Source organism: Penicillium subrubescens, assembly GCF_028828155.1.
Source record: "Penicillium subrubescens strain IBT 31985 chromosome Unknown utg000008l_segment0_segment0, whole genome shotgun sequence".
In the NCBI taxonomy this organism is placed as follows: Eukaryota; Fungi; Ascomycota; class Eurotiomycetes; order Eurotiales; family Aspergillaceae; genus Penicillium; species Penicillium subrubescens.
This window is the reverse complement of record NW_026643158.1, coordinates 197,612-214,359: the sequence shown is the minus strand read 5'-3', so window position 1 is coordinate 214,359 and position 16,748 is coordinate 197,612. Positions and strand designations below refer to the sequence as shown.

At 48.8% G+C, this 16,748-nt stretch overlaps 5 protein-coding genes across 5 annotated transcripts; 4 read left to right on the top strand and 1 right to left on the bottom strand.

Moving 5' to 3' along the window:
- Window positions 1–332: 332 nt before the first annotated feature.
- Window positions 333–1,632, top strand: N7473_011101 (uncharacterized protein; the record flags this gene model as incomplete). Its single annotated transcript, XM_057157040.1, has 2 exons — window positions 333–828; window positions 884–1,632. 2 exons carry the CDS (start codon window positions 333–335, stop codon window positions 1,630–1,632), a joined length of 1,245 nt encoding a protein of 414 aa, XP_057004334.1.
- A 2,569-nt stretch (window positions 1,633–4,201) lies between these two features.
- On the bottom strand, window positions 4,202–4,552 carry N7473_011100 (uncharacterized protein; the record flags this gene model as incomplete). The annotated part of the gene is made up of 2 exons (XM_057157039.1): window positions 4,202–4,413; window positions 4,516–4,552. The coding sequence occupies 2 exons, from the start codon at window positions 4,550–4,552 to the stop codon at window positions 4,202–4,204; spliced, it is 249 nt and encodes an 82-aa protein (XP_057004333.1).
- Window positions 4,553–5,986: 1,434 nt separating this feature from the next.
- Window positions 5,987–6,654, top strand: N7473_011099 (uncharacterized protein; the record flags this gene model as incomplete). Its single annotated transcript, XM_057157038.1, has 4 exons — window positions 5,987–6,010; window positions 6,089–6,193; window positions 6,244–6,349; window positions 6,476–6,654. The coding sequence occupies 4 exons, from the start codon at window positions 5,987–5,989 to the stop codon at window positions 6,652–6,654; spliced, it is 414 nt and encodes a 137-aa protein (XP_057004332.1).
- A 1,126-nt stretch (window positions 6,655–7,780) lies between these two features.
- On the top strand, window positions 7,781–9,454 carry N7473_011098 (uncharacterized protein; the record flags this gene model as incomplete). Its single annotated transcript, XM_057157037.1, has 3 exons — window positions 7,781–8,015; window positions 8,084–9,084; window positions 9,134–9,454. 3 exons carry the CDS (start codon window positions 7,781–7,783, stop codon window positions 9,452–9,454), a joined length of 1,557 nt encoding a protein of 518 aa, XP_057004331.1.
- A 1,007-nt stretch (window positions 9,455–10,461) lies between these two features.
- Window positions 10,462–11,664, top strand: N7473_011097 (uncharacterized protein; the record flags this gene model as incomplete). Its single annotated transcript, XM_057157036.1, has 1 exon — window positions 10,462–11,664. The coding sequence occupies one exon, from the start codon at window positions 10,462–10,464 to the stop codon at window positions 11,662–11,664; it is 1,203 nt and encodes a 400-aa protein (XP_057004330.1).
- Between the last annotated feature and the right edge of the window lie 5,084 nt (window positions 11,665–16,748).

The window sequence follows — 16,748 nt, the reverse complement described above, 5'->3', positions numbered from 1 at the left end:
GTATTTGACAACATCTTCAACTCGACACTCGCTTTCCTTTGGGCTTCTGTATTTGGCTGAATAACAGGCCAGGAATTAACCATAGCATGGAAGTCATCTAGCTATGATGTAAATCACATTGTAGATGGTGAGTTATGATGCTGTGGTGTTGTCATGGCGGACGGCCTGACTTGTGAGACCCCAAGGCGGTCAGCAGTGCGGCACGCTGCGACCCTCTCTCCTTCACCCTCGCCTCCAGGCAACCCCTTTGACGATCCCCACCGACAACCTGGACGACCTGCGACTCTAAATATGATCTCGCCATCTATACAACTAATATAATCACTATCATCATGCCCCAGACGGCCACCATAAGGAGTCACCCGTTTAACTCCCACACTCCGCCCTCCATATCCAGCGCGCGACCGGCTGAGCACAACGCTGATCTTGATGAGCGCATAAAACAACTCGACTCGCGTGTATTCGAGCTTCAATCTACCGTCCTTACTAAGGATGGCTATGTTGACCGCCGGAACCGCGAGGATGACCACATCCGTCGCGAAATGGAGACCCAACGTGCTACCTCCCACCTTATTGACCTCAACGTCATGGCACTGCGCTCTGATGTCGCCCAGATAAACTCGCGCTTGGACTCAGTGGACTCGCGTTTGGACTCTATGGCGTCGCACATGAGACTCTCTGACCGTGTCCGTTTCAACTCTCTCGCCCACACCATTTCTGCGCCCATCAGCTCTGTTCCTGTCATCACTGAGAGCGGTGCTCTTGAATGGCCCAAATACTTTCCGCGCACGGTTTGGAAGTTCTGGTGTCTCAAAAACAGAAATCGAGGTATGCGTTGATCAATGAAATCACATCATCGTTCCGCTTTCTAACATATATATAGTTCATCGCTTGGTTGAACTCGCGGAATTTTACCAACTGGGTGGTTACAAGGATTGGTCTCGTATGCAGCAGACCGACATATTTGCCGACAGCGACTCAAGTGACTCCAGCGATGAATCAGCCGTTATAACTCGAGAAGAAGCCGTTCGTCGCTTCCCCGAAACCGCACATCGAGTACTCGCCGCCACTCTAGGTCTTGTGTACTACAAGATTCGCAATGAGGTGGGCGAAGGCCCTGATGCCATGCCTTCTCGTCCGTTGAAGCGTCAACACGAAAAACATGCTTCCGCAAGTCCACGCTCCAATGCTAAGCATGTAAAGATGCCACGTACACTCAGTGTATCTGACACTTACTGGCGACGGTTAATCAATGGCACCCCTGTGCCTGAGTCTCAGTCATCCGGCTCCGAGGAGCTTGACGAGTTAGGATGGAATCCATTTTCAGATGTCTCCGAGGACGCGATGAGCAAGCTGCGATCAATTGAGCCGCAAGACATTGGAGCTGTCCTTCGTGCTTTGGAACAAGGTCGTCTCAAATTAAAACCCAGTAATTCCGAAAAGGCGGGCATGTCTCCCGCTGAGACCAAGGCGTCCAAGGTCAGCCATGGACGATTAGCCAAGTCAGTTGAAAAGTCTGATGTGCCTACCGAGCCACAAACTCCTACCCAGCCTATTTCATCACCGTCTCGCAAGGCTAAGTCAGGTCCTGAGACTGCATGCAGTTCCAATTTGGATAGTGCAACAACTTGATTGCTGCCACATACACATTACTTTAATTTACAATCTCCCCCTGACCGCAAAGCATCGCCGTCATCGCGCTGCTCATTCAGGCGCGCAGCCGGCGGCAATCCAGGCGGAAGCTCTGAAAGCCCATCCATAGAATCCGGACACTGAGCCATTCCACTATCCCACGGGGGAATTGCAGTCCGGCGCACTGCAGTTGGGGTTAAGCTTATTTGCATGTGCTTAGGACTGTAAAAGAGGGTGCACTACAATATTCTATGCCCTATTGTCAATTGAGATCTTCTGTGATCCCAATTCTCTGCCTCCCAATGCGTGCTCCCCTTTTTAGGCCCGCGTCACCCAAACAATCCTGACACGAAATCTATCACATGGCGAGCAGCAGTTTCCAACGACTTCTCCGTGACAATCGGTAAGAGGTGGAGAGTGAGCTCCTTTGGCCTCATCCCAGCCTCCAGTCATCATAGCAATCGCGAACAGCAAAGCGGCATCTGGCATGTATGGTGTCATGACCCGACTGCCTCCCTCGGGATATCCAGCATCGTTAAACTAGAATTCTGGTAGAGCAAATACGCGGTTGCCTGGTCAATGTTACCTAGACGTAAGGAGTTCAGAACTAGCATGGAGAAATGCCAGCTATATGAATCCTCCAGTGCCCACAACTCTTTCACTTTCCTGTCTGTGCTCTACGTGATCGTCAAATTTATCTGCTTAACGGTTGATGGAGGCAGCAACAGTCAGTAGATGCTAGTCATAGCTGGATGATCATCGTTGTGTCATTGTTAGTCCACATGTTCGGGATACTTTCGTATACTGCGTAGGCGTCGTTAACAACGGAAGTGGCGCCAGGTTCTCAAAAACCTGAATCCAATGCTTTGGAGCCGACTGGCCTTGTCGACTTTCCAGCGATCTGCGACCTCCAGTCCAAAGCGCCACTATGCCAGCCCACGGGATGACAGCTACAATGGGAGAAGTGTCTTCGGTGACGGAGTCACCAGTTGTCCCAAGTCATAAACGGCAGTTGTGGAATCCCACGAGCTAAAAGAATCCACGAAATCCACAGATTCGGTAAGAATAGTATCCCACTTAGCAAGTGTCGCATGAAAAGATTTGATCGCAATTTCATTTGACCCGGGAGATACAGTAAGTGTTGCACGTAGTAAACATATGTTTATACAACCACAAACTAAAATATAGGGCTTCTAGGTCCAGCGCCCTCAGCATATTATTCCGATAGCTAAGAATCCTTACGATCAGAGTTATGCAAAAATTGGGTTAAGTTGGTTCATATTGGGGTAAAGCCCGCGTTAGGCATTTAATTGACTTTATTCTATCGCCAGACACAGTCATGAGGTAATGGTCAAGTTCTTGCTATAGGACCCGCGTCATAAACCAAGGTTGCAAATTGGGGAGAACAGGATCTTGCACATCCTGTTGAAACATAGCCAGAGCGCATATGAGTCGGACTTCTAGCCAATGGAGGCATAAGGCCTTGTGATTCATCGTGCCTGATCAACCTCAGATGTGAACCCGAGCCAGTACCAGAAGAATGTCCAAAGTCTCGGTAGATTCTTCACCGATACCACCTTGTAGGCCTCACTATACAGAGATAGTCTATATCGACTTAAAAATGAGAACCATCGAGGAGACATCCATTGCCAACCTACCTCAAGTCTTTCCTCCACTAGATTCACTCTTTTCACCCTTCGAACCATTTGGCGAAGTAGTTGCCGAAAACCACTCCAACTCTTTCCCCGCATATCTGAGCGCGATCGGCAGCTGGGGAAGAGCTAGGGATCTGGGACTCAAGTCATACCAGAAGGTTATGGCTGTGCCTAGTATAACATGGATTGTGCTTACTCTCAGATATGGCACTTGTTATAGCTTGAGCGGGAGAAAGTAGAGAGCAGCCCGTTCTCCACAGGAACCAATTGAGAATATCTTCGAATAAAGATAATACAGGTCCCCAGCCTGTGCTTGCTGCTAATAGGGCGCTCACATGCAGCGATAAATTGTAGTCGAAGATCTTAAATTCTTAAAGCACTGTATACTAGGACATATATCGGCTCAGATTCGACACCATTTCAGGTAGGCAGTGGGAACTTTGCATTCGGTACCGACGTCACTGGCCTCCAGACCTTCGCTACTTGCGCCATCATGTCCACTTGGGGGCTGGCATACATGCAGCTTGCCAACTACAGCAGGGCAAATTTTGCCTGATGGTATGAAATATGTTTAGTTTATACCCGCTCTAGAGAAACACAGGCATCGCCCAGATTTCACAGGCCTTAACTGGTGGCCACATGGGAGGCTTGTTAACTAGGCTATGCCAAATCGGTGAAAATTTCATCCCGAATTGGTCATCCAAAAACCACTTGGATTATATTCTCCACTAAGGCTTCCAAGGGTTCCTTGAATGGAAGATATATACGCTGATTGATTGATCCTAACCTGCAAAAGTATTCTGACATTTCTTAATCAGCCCGCTTCCACCTCTACCTGAACTGAGATGGCCGCATTTGAACCGCTGGTGACAGTCAAGGTAGCTGGCTCGGTAAGCAAGGTAGTCACGAAAACGCTATCCGATAGCATTGAAATTCCGTTTGGCGGGCTGAGAGGGTTCCTTCTCGCACGTCACACCTTTAGGAGTCGGGTGGTACCAGCAGACCGTCTGGTCTGACTCAACATTGGGGGACGTTGCTCCTGATTTGTATGCTTCGATGTAGGGTTTGGAGATGATGCGCCATTCGCCGTGGGGGAAGCCTTTCGCCCATTGCGACGAGCCATCGTCTCAATGATGGGCCGAGTAAGGTCCAATGTAATGGGATTCGCCGTAATCTGGGAGGCAAGTTCATTAGCCAGGAATCATGAGAGCAGAGATCGCGGACGTACCGTTCCACGTAATGATTTCCACCAGCTGAGGCTTCATTTCGAGCATTTGCTGCCATCGTACGGTAATTTGTTCTTTACATATGAATACCCAGTTCTTTTCGTATTGAAATGTGTCGAGAACCACGGCGATACCGCCATAGCGTGTACATTCAGGAAATAGTTTTCGCGGGACAAAGGAAGAATAACTTACGGGCCATAGACGGCTTACTCCCAAGAGCTGCGATAAGTCTGTCGTGCCATACAGTCGTTATTGGGCCTGGAATGATACTATTTCCACCGTGCGTGGGCCACGCGTACCAGGGGAAAGCGCCATCAAGCGAATTTCTAGCGGATGAAGCCCCATTAGGGTCCTGGAAGTTTGGAATAGCAAAAATGGGATGATCTGTCTGGTTTTTCTTGGACCCAAGTAAAGCTATCGCCAACAAAGATATAAGCGGTGATCGCCGGGGTATACTGCGTTTACTAGCCTGACCACCTTCTCGAGTTAGCTCCAGCCAGTCCCCAGTCTCCATCAGCCCCAGAAGACAACTTTCAGACATCATCTTCAGCTGAACTGTATGCGCAAGAGTCCCTTTGGTACATCGAACTAATTCAAATGATGATCAAGCCATTCCTGAAGTTTTTTCTTCTTCTCTACGGTTTGGCCTCAAGGAGCCTCCGAGCTAGAAAGTTTAACGAAAGCATGAAATCTGGAGGCCGAGTACATAGATTCTTTGAAGAGAAATACTTGTACTGGCTGGAAGCTCTGAGTAGGCTTCATCAGGGCCCACGAATGGGCCGAGGACTTCGGCCCATGGCCCAACCCACGATGGGCTTGGGCCCTAACCACTAGCCCACCACGGGCCCCCCATGGGGGCCCATGAAAGCCCATTTTTGCATAAAATCATGGTCTTGGCGGTCATAAATCTGCTTATAAATTATGAATTATATCCTTGATGTCATACTTTACACTTATTTTTGCTATCATGTATGACTATTCTCGACGAAAATAAAGTTTGGCATAGCTTATTCTAGCTATGTATAGTAGAAATAGCTAGTGGAAATACTCAACCAGGAAGTTAGTATAGCTTTACAGTGTGCTTGTCAAGATGTATATTTCTGCGGTGTGTCGGAGCACCATTTTCTCTAAGGCCTGTGTACTGAATCTTCAATCTTTAATTTAGGTATATGAATTGTTTTAAATAAAGTCCCATGATCATTATATTCTAGTTGAGTATATTTCATTAAAGTTCAGTAATATTACCTACTATAAAGGTGTGATTACTTATCTCAAACAGAGAGTAATTTTCATAAATACGTGTTTGCATTGTTTGTGGCCCAATTGGGGGCCCACGGCCCATTATGGGCTATAGTATACGGCTCAAAGCCCAACCCATTCGTGGGTTGGCTTGGGTTGGGCCTGGGCCAAGGTGGGCTCTGATGAGGCCTAGTTTTGAGCTTGCTATCGAGTATTCCTCAGGGGGTGAAAGCAATGGAAGAACTTGAGTCTTGCTCTGTGAGTTCTGGTTTCCAGTCTGGATCCGGGACTGGCTGACAATAAACAGAAGAACATCGAATCCCAATATCTATATAGGTTTACAAAGACGGACGCCTGTTCATTTTAGCATACAAGGAGGTCATCGAATTCGGTCCATTGCAGGTGTCTGCCTCTGCCCTTGTGTTCAGTCCGTCTGGCAGCGTGATCAGGAGACTCTTTAGTCATGAGGAACCGAAATATATAGATTGAAGCCAAAGGTGGAAATAAATTGGAACGCCTGTCTTCAGACTCTCGAGGGCCATGGTGATAACGTGACCTCAGTGATCTTCTCAAATGACGGCCAGCGACTCACATCAGGTTACGGCGACAAAACAGTCAAGATCTGGGATGCCACTTCGGATGATTGTCTCTAGATTCTCTTTGTTGACAGGGCTGTATATCAACTTTCATTCTACCCAATCAACAACTTCTGAATTTCTACAGAACTTGGTTTTTTGAACGTGTACTCTCCTTCTGGCACGTTTAAATTTGATTTCGAGAAGACTCTTCCCCGCGACTCTAGTGACTCTGGCTATAGCACAAGTGCCAAAGACATATGGATTACGAATTTACGAATAAAGGACAGAATGCGCTTTGGCTACCTCCGCAGTGTCGCCCACTGAAGTCCATAGTACCAGGTTCAACAGTAGCATTGGCCACTCAATCAGGTCGTATCCTCGTGCTACGTTTCTCACCATGTTAAGCACTATATCCCATGGGGGTCGCTGGTACTCTGCAAATACCCGCCATTTTGTATGGTTAGGGTTGTTGGGGTTAACCCAAGTACCAGTCAGAAATGGACTACTTTTGAACCCAAATCCCAACCAGCTTTTTGGTCACACTATACCTCCAAAAATTCGCCAGTTAGTAATTCGGGTCAAATGCTCGAGCGATGGTCAAGATTTTAATACAAGATTTGAGAAAATCCTTCCTCCCCTTCCATAGTGTGGGGGAAGAGGTATGTGTATCGGCTTGTTGTTTTGCTAAGTGTTGTTATGCAAAGGAAGCTTGACTCTCGTCATTTCAGAGGGATACACAGAGGCCATATACACAGCATGAAATTCAAGTTGATTTACAATCAACTTGGATCTTCCTATGGATAGAGCAGGAAATTATTTCCGATGTTGCGGCTTCATTCCTGAGCAGACAGCCTCAAACCACAACAGTTTACAACAGGGGTAAGAGGCCTTGGGATACGAAAACCCGGATGCTGCCACGCTTTATAAAAAATGTCTTAATCGCCACACATCCGGGTCGCCATCCACGGACGGTCGCTTATCGGGACATGTTCACTGGACTATGGACACGGTATCGAGCTTGCACGCCAAGTCGCCGTCCCTCGACATACTCTCGAATCCAAAAACGCAAAGCGTAATCTATGACAGCCTAATATTCTTCCAATCCTCATGATCATCGTTGAGCATTGATGCTTCCCCAATTTCGTAGTGTCATTGTTTCGAGAAATAGTCTGGGTGGGAATGGCCTCTTTGCCAGGCGACTGACCCATTCCCCTCTCCGGGACCAAAGTGGATATTGGCTTGCGACAGTGGCCACGTGATCTGGCGTTCCTCTCGCGCACCGCAGCCGCGCGCGTTTGTTAATGCGGTCCCCGCTTGTCAGAGATTCGACCCTTGGTCCACGAGTGAGGCGCGCATCACTCACAACATAAGCAGGACATGGGCAGAAGCTGCTCTCAGCGCTGCTTCGCGCGATGCTGCTGATGCGTTCTGATCGAGCCACACTGGACCGATGGAGCCTTTCCGCGTGCGCCTAAACTGCATCGATCACTATCAAGCGACCCCATCGAAGCTGGACCCTCCGCTACCATTTCGGGATGGGAATTTAGACGACAATGCTTGGCCCAAGGTACCGGTGATTCGAGTGTTCGGGGCGACCGAAACGGGCCAACGCGTATGCGTTCATGTCCATGGGGCCTTTCCTTATCTGTACATCGAATACAGTGGGTCTGTGGTTCCTGAAGCAGGTTCGTGGGATCAGTAGGGCTCGTACATGCTCGCGTGTTCCATTCACTAAATGCCAATCTTTCTCCAGTGAGCTCGGCCATCCGCACTCTCCATATCTCGATCGATCATGCTCTGGCGGCTAGTTTTCGATGTAATGCCTATGACCGCAAGACCGCGTATGTCGCACATATCACTTTGGTCAAAGGGATCCCCTTCTATGGATACCATGTCGGCTACCGGACCTTTTTCAAAATCTATCTTCTCAATCCCTTCTATGTCACTCGCCTAACAGATCTGCTGCATGAAGGAGCTGTCCTGAACCGACCGCTACAGCGGTACGAGAGCCACCTCCAGTACGTCCCGCAATGGATGTGTGACTACAACTTATATGGGTGTGGTTACATGGACTGTGGCAAAGTCACGTTCCGGCGGCCAGTGCCGGAATATTTGGAGCTGAACCATCCAGATCATCGCTGGCACGACCGCTCCATTAGTATCGACAGCATTCTCGAGGACCCTACCCTTGAGAAGCAGAGCTATTGTCCCCTGGAGGCAGATGTGTGCGTACACGACATCCTCAACCGACGTAATATCACGGAGCGTGCACTGCACCACGACTTTACTGAGTTCTTACGACCGGCCGCCTTCAACGAGCGGTTGGTTCCGAGCCTGGCTGGTCTATGGCAGGACGAGACTCGGAGGCGCAAAAAACGCTTGGGAATCACCGATCCTGGCAGTACACCATTCAGCCCCGACGAACTGGTTTCGATGTCTGCCGAACCAAGAATGCAGTCGAAGGGAGGATGGGTCCACGAGGATGAGTTCCACGAGCTGGCTCTCCAAATCGCCGTAGACGAGAAGAATAATCGTGATGGGGAGGCTGTCTCTTTTGAGACGTTTGTGGACGGACAGGATATGCAAAATATTAAAACAGCCTTGAGCAGTGTGGAAGATTTCTATCCAGACAGGTTTGACAGCTCGGTCCGACATGATGACCACCCCCTGCAGCACGCACCTGATGAAGAACCGCCGCATGTTTCCGCCGATGAGCGGCTTGCACCTACTTCCCCGACGAACGAGGAACGAGCAGTATGCATCGGATCTCAATGGTTGGAACGACATATCGACCGAATACCAGGTCGAAGAAGAACCACAACAGCCTCAATCTCCTGCAAACAGAGTCATAGAAGAGAGCTTCTACGACGGCGTATTCGACGAATATCCCCCAGCCGGCGAAGCCGAGGATCCTCGGCCCGTGAACGCCACCTTTGTCCCGGGTTTCAATGAGGTTTCTCGCAAAGCGCCTTCCTTCCTTTCAACTGGTCTCCAACCTAGCAATGAACGGCTTGATGATGAACGAGAGAATGCGCAGAATCTTGCAAAACGATCGCATCCCGAAATACTCGATTCTGACCAGTCACGTCCAGCCAAACAACCAAGGATTCCAGTATGTCATTAACAACAATAATTCAGAGTAAGCTTTTCCTAAGTTTTTCTTGAGGGTCGCAGGAGACCAACTGACAACTGGAAAAATGTCGCGGTGGTGATATTACCAATTTGAAAATAGCTTGCGACGGAATCGAATATACTCTGCACTCAACCTCCCATCTTTCGATCCATCCGGGCGTTTACATAGTTGCATCACAGGCCCTCTCATCCATAACGTCTGGTGCCAGTAATGTTATATGTTATAGTATCATCGATCACATATGCTGGCCACCTCCGCGCGAGAAGCACGCGCCCAAGACAACGAAGGCCTCCAACCAATACCGTCAAACGGCCGAACTATTTCGACTGCACCATCTTTACCGCTCCGGTGCGGTTGCTGTCATATTCAAACATCCCCGACCAACTCTAGCGCTTCCTCGGTGGTGGTTGGTCCTAGTTTCGATATCACCATCGTCACTGACGCCGGTCTGAATTTCTATACTATAGCGTTTAAATGCTGTATGATTTATGTTGCTTTATCAATTTGAACCATGCTATGGCCGACCAAACGCATTTCTTGAGAGGAATATCGAAGTGGCGAACGCTTCCGCTTCCAGCATGTAAGAAGGATGCGTTTGGTTGCATTCATTTCTCCGGTTGCAGTACTTCACTATAAGTGGAATGGTGATTCCAGTCCCGGAAGTGCTGGGTATGAGTCAATGTTACTATTGGGAATGGACCGTAGGTAGAACTGCATTTCTATGTCTGTATTTGCTAATGGTTTCGCAAGTTCTCGAAATCAGTCGGTTTCGGATACCTCTCTACCACGGAAAGAACGCTTCTCGTTGTGTCCTTTTCTGGAAAAGTTTTGAGGATCGAGAACAGCCAAATGCAAATAGAAGGCTACGGAATGTCTGGCTGTTCCCGAATCCGGTCGGGAGTGCACATGGCCAATGTACATAAATTGAGAACTATATCCTGTTCTGAGATTTCATGCACCACGGAGTTATCACGCTTTTAAACCTGCATCGTGACAATATGCCCCATCGAATCCCACCTTCAAAGGCGAATATACCAGAGCCGGAATCGCCCATTGGAATCCCACCTTCAAATTCAAAGGAGAATATACCAGTGCCGGAATCGCTCACTGGGGACTCTCCAGAGGCGGAGTCTCTTGGGATTGACTTGTCCGGCTGCTTGCAGCATCTCTCCTTGGAAACATCGAGTGAGATACGCAGTGTCGACCCTGAACCTGTTGGATTTAATCCATTTGAGGTATACCTCCAGGCTGAATCTGGCGAACAGCCACAGCCCCGTTTTGTCGAACATCTAGTCCGGGATGTTATTCGACCCCAGCTGGAGGGGCTCAGACAATGTCGTTGGTTTGAGATCGAGGATTTGCATGCCCTATATGAGAGTGCCCGAAAGTTCCAAATGAAATGGAACGTGCCTGAAACAAGCTTTCAGAATTTCTGCACACTGCTCTCGGGTTGCTTGGATTTCCCGTCCATTTTGCTGCTTAATCCCAGCCCCTTGGATCATCTGCCCTTTGATGAAATGCTCGAGGAATCGCCAACCCTGCTATGGCTACAGGATGTTCTTCGACCCATGCATCTTACTATCAGGGACATCATTGTTTTCGATACGTTCCCAATGGTTACCGATGACTTCATGGATCAGCTGAGTGAAGAGAACCGACGCAATTTCGTTCTTGAGGCGTTTGACCTTACACTTCTGTGTTTATCCCACATTCGTCCTCAGATTCTAATCTCTTGCCAGTGCGGGACTCAGCCGTTAAACGTTCGATGGGGGTTTGTGGACCACACGGTCGCTCGGAACCTCTGCTCGTCGGTGAGCAATGCTCGAGCGCAACGAGTCCGCGCGGTTAACGTTGAGTCACACGCAATTCATGTGGTTCAAGGGTTTCACCCCAATTATGTGGTCAAGATGATGCGGTCCAATGCAGGATTTGACCTCGATACCATGTTACAAGATCTGTTCCAGAGGGTTTTCCAGCCATTTGGGGATTGGAAATCGGATCGGGACGCGATGGAACGGGAAATACAGGAATCGGCTACTTTGGTGCGTGCTGGATTATTAGTCCAGCTGAGCCAAGTGAAGCAGTATCGACGGGCTTGCCAGCGAAATTTGCAGTTTGGAATCGCTGGCCCCGTGTCGGTTGAGAGGGTAGAGGAAGTACAGTCACTGATGGAGGAGTGGATTAGATGGTTCAGTGTCTAGTGATTTTCGATATTCTATTTGCTTCTGAGGCGTTTCTGGTGTGAAAAATGTAATCGGCCGCGTCCATCGTCCTTTCAACAGAACTGTTCTGTAGGAGCGCAGAATTTTCCCCTCTAAACTAATCGTTATCAACTGGTATTCAAGAGCCTCCTACTTAGGTTCGATGAAATATTACTCACTTCATTTTCATTTTGTAGGCATGTCACATGCATGGCACGCTTTCAGACTCGTATTCAACCTAAGCCATTCTCAATCATAAAAGCTACCTAGCGAAACATCCGGGGGAAATGGCTCGCTCACAGAATGCCAGCCAAATTGCTGATGTCTATCAGCTTCTGGTCAGGAAGAGCTTCGAACCTTTCTTATCGAGGCCAGAGTTTGACAAGAAGCTGTGGAGGCTTACAATACTGCTCAGAACTTCGCTGGTGTCCAGAAGATGTGGCTCTACACACAAATTCTTCAGACTATCTATATCCTCTCCTTCCCTGAGCGAACTGATGTAGGCTTGCTGAGGAAACTAAAAATATGCGGATCATGCTTTGGATGACATTAATTTGGAAAATAGTAGACTTGATGGAGAGACAAACAGGGAAGGGCAATAATTATTGCTTGATTTTAAGCTTCGACCGACTCACGAATGGTTCCAAGTAGCCAGACATGCATACCTCAACGGGTCTATGATTCAGGTTGCTTTCTCCAGTGCAAGGCAGATGAGGATGTAGATCTGCAAGCGGCACAGGACAAGGCATCATTGGCCTGGACTGACATGACACCAACAGCGAACGCCAAGACCCAGTATACGCATATTGGACACATTGTTCGAAACGGTTTATAACCGCTCGACTCCGCTGGCTAGCTACACGGGAAACGATACCAAATCCACAGATCGAATCGGAAGGCCACCAGCGATCTCTTATACTATCCAGTATTACCACAACGCTCAAAATGCTTTCTGGAAAGAGTCCTTCTCAATCTCAAAGTAGCCATCCAACATCCACCGCAAAGTTAAATAAACTTTGGGGGTAATTGGTCGCAAACCTATCTTGTCGATCCCTAATTTCGATCTTTTTCAGGGGTACCGGGATATGGAGGTGGGGAAATCTCAGCTCCTCTTTGAAGTGCCAATTTCAAATCAAATCCTTTGAGAGTGCCAAGGATTTGGGTACTATTTTTCCCGGCACGTATATTTGTGGCTGCTACGTTTGGACCGGTAATATATTGAGTTGACCCTGGTGCAGCCGTGACATTGGAGAACTGGTTGGCGGCTTGAGGTGCGATGTGTGGTATAATAGTACTACCCGGAGGGAGCGATAGACGACTATGGTGAGGCGGTGGCACTTGGATGAGCAGAGGCTCAGGCGAGTCATCGAGTCGTGGCTTTTCTTTCCTGAAAAACGAAAGGAAGCCCATGGCTGTGTCAAGGCGTTAGGGCAGCCCCAATCAACTAGTTGGCTACTTTGGTAAGAATCAGGGTATCCTTCTGCGATGCGGACATCGTACCTTCGGTGAAATCTAGTTTGGTTTTCCTAGCACAGTGATACACATTTCATCCTGCGATATTGTCAGAGGACAACATAACTTGAACCGGATCCTTTCAGTGTTCTGGTAGTTCTGGCCGACGGGCCCGGGAGGAGAAGAGGAGAGGGTTGGGGGGGGGGGGGGGGGCGGTAATGTCGTCTTGAACAATGCTGTCAGAAGTGGGCTTTTGGTAGTGAGCTCGCAAATCAGGAATGTGAGGGGTTTAAATCCGAGCCACACCTTTTCGACCCGCTTGTTGGAATGTTATCCACCGATGAACACGTCAGCTATCCCTCACAGACGAGTTTAGGAAGGGTTGGATGCGCTTAGTGAGAACAAATGATGTTGCGTCGTTGTCGACTCCATGACATACATAGTGTCGGAACATGAAGTGGTAACTTACCACTAGCCAGGGGCTATACTGACCCGCTTTCCTTTGTGTTTTGTATAGAAATTTCGTGTCTTGGGCATTACGGCTGTCGTAACACCGTGTACCTATCCATCTATGGGGTATTTCGACCTGCCCATGATATTCGTTCTTTCTTCAATCAATCAACTCAATCATCTCGAATTGGTTCCGCTTGCTCCTACCTCGTTGCCTATTCGTCCAAGAGGATTACTAGCCCATAATATGTCAGCTTGCCCCGATAGGTCCTGTCTTCTGGTTGGTAGCGGAATGTCTTATAACCCGGTCAATACAGCGGTGGGAAAGACGCTGTTGTCACATTGGGCACTAAAGAAGGCCAAGCGGTAATTGATTGGCTGCCAGCCAGTCTGTGATCAAATGCCCATACCCGCATTAGTTCGCAATGTACGAATTCACTGGCAAGGGGGGATATTTGGAAGGAATTTAGTATTGCAATAGCTGAAGCGGACTTTTACCAACGAAGCATGGTGGTTTCATATGCCAATCCATCCATGAGAGCGATCGGACTAAGCGTTGCGGCCCGGGAACGGGGAACTTGCCCTGGCTAACGACGGTTAAAGGCGCCACATGGAGTAAGCGAGTCTACAGACAGATCCCAAGATGTTGTTGCGTGTGACGATTCACGTCGGACCCGTCCAATGGTGATGTAGTTCTCGATACGTTGAATCGGTACTTTCCCCACCCCATTTTCTGCTAGGTGCCTTGGGCTCCTTGGGTATAGGAGTATGAGGATGGTCGGGGAAATTCTTTAGGGCCGTACAGAAGCGCTGTGGTGCACCCACAGCAAGGCCCAGATAATACGCATCACGGCCTGCCATAATTTGGCCCTTGGTCATCCTGTGTGCGTCGTGTGTTATCCGTGCCCTTCGCTACGCTGCGACCCACCCATCCGCTACCGCGTATGGGTGCGCCACTTTTTCATGCCCACCACCTTTTCATGCCCAATTTTCGAATACACCATGCAATTAATCCACCAAAGTAGCTAAATATCAGTTAAATACACTGTTAACCCATGTAGAAGAGCTCTCCTTTCTCCCTCGCTTCTCTCTCATTATCAATTGCTCTTTGAATACTCTCCTGAGTGCGCTGTGAGGGTTTAAACCCAAGCGCCCTTTCGACCTGTTGATCAAGCTTCTTCTTCTCAGCAGCGTTCTCCTTCTCCTTTCTCTTTTTAATTGACCGATTCGCATCACGACGAGCCCTTAGTATACCATCCTGGCTAAGCGGTTTAACCTGCCGCTTAGTATATACTCGACGTTGGGGGTCTTGCGCAGCCCGAACGCGCCGAAGTGAATCCTGCGTCATAGCAAGCTCCTCCAGCTTATCTAGCTGGTGTTTGAAATTTTTAGCGATATTTCGCTGAGCCTTCGCTGAATTGACCTGAAGATCTCTTAATATCTTCGCGTGATTCCTCTCCAGCGCTTCGACAGTAGTGGGAGGGCTATTTTCCACGCTAGAAGATAGAAATTCTGGAGATGGTGTGCGAATATACGACCGAAGCTCCGGTGCATATAGTTCAGGAGGATCTTGCTGATTCGCTAGATTATCCACAATCTGACTACCATTGACTGGGTAAATACCACGCTCTTTGAAAGATTGACGAATAATTCGCGGATTAAAGGCCTTTTCGCGAATTGGCCCGATAATCCGCAGGAAATCTGATTTCCCATACGGTCGACCACCCCAGAACGATAGCTCATTATTCGTAAGGCGAAACTGCTGTTTATAATTCAAAAAGGGCTTCCCATCAAGCGGTTGACAGAGGTGTGTAGAATGCGGTAGAAATGCGAATGGTACGATCGCATACTGCTCGCATTTCTCCAGAAATTCGAGGGTAAGATGCGCGCCGTGCCCGTCGAATATAAGATATCGCTTCTCGCCTGATCGTAAGCGATCACCAGCAGTAGCAGTAATAAAGTAGCCTAGCCAAGCTAGTGCTAATTCATCAGAAATCCAGCCGTTTGGTGATATTGCAGTGCCTGTGTTAGGCGGCAGGGCTTCGCTACCATTGTACCAGGTTTCCATGAAGTTAGATCCGCTACTTTTGAAGATAAAGAGTGGATCCATTAGCCAGCCGTCAGCAGCGATACACTCAACCGCAGTGATAGTCTCGCCTCGCTCAGTTTCAGCTAGATCAGGGCAAGATAAGCGAGAGCCGATAACTTTCCTCGATCGCCCTTGGCCAGGCTGGAAGCCGCATTCATCGAAGTTGTATACTAGCCGTGGGGGTACATCATGGAGGAGAGTTGCTAGCTTATGGTACCAATGCGCAAGGAAGCCTGCATCTTCGGCTTGGATTCGCTTCAATTCCTTCGTCTTCTGCTTCACTGGGGCTAGCTTTAGATGCGCTGGAAGACGTGCTATAAAGCGATACGCCCACATCTTGCTAACCTGCCTCTCCGGCTCGCCCCCTCGTGCGATCGCACGATTCGCCCAAGCTTCTATTATCGCTGCGGTAGGGGGAAGGTTCCAATGGCGCATTTTAGCTATTCAATTGATTAAGGCTTTCTCCTGGAATGCACGAAGGGCGTTTCTCTGCGAATCCTGCGGTATAGGAGGCGATTTGGCCTTTCTGACGCGCTTGGAAAGGGTATCGCGAGACACGTCGAATTCACGCGCAATTTTGGAGAAATTTGGGTTTTTTTCGCGCATAGCGGCTGCGAAGGCCTTTGCCATACGTTCTTCGTTGAAATTAGCAGATTTAGGCATATTGGGTGGTTGAAGTAGCTGAATGTGTGGTGTATTCGAAAATTGGGCATGAAAAAGTGGCGCACCCATACGCGGAAGCGGATGGGTGGGTCGCAGCGTAGCGAAGGGCACGGATATGACTCCTTTTAGCTGTCTCCCCATGCGGGTTGGCCCGTCCTTCGGTTGACCCACTGGTTCCCCCTATTCTCATCACACTCAGTACGGACTCTATACGGAGTAACAAGGGGTGACGGTGAAAAGACCACGATCGTGCGTGGCTTTTGGAGGGGGAATCGTGGTCTTTTCACCTAGCGTCTCGGACCCCACGGCGGTAGCCAAATTAGGCTTAGCGTAGTTTCCATAAATATGTGTACATACTCAAGTACCCAGTGCGTAAAATCATAGGGCAAAAGGTATAAATAAGCCTGAATGATCAGTTAAGGTCATCCTC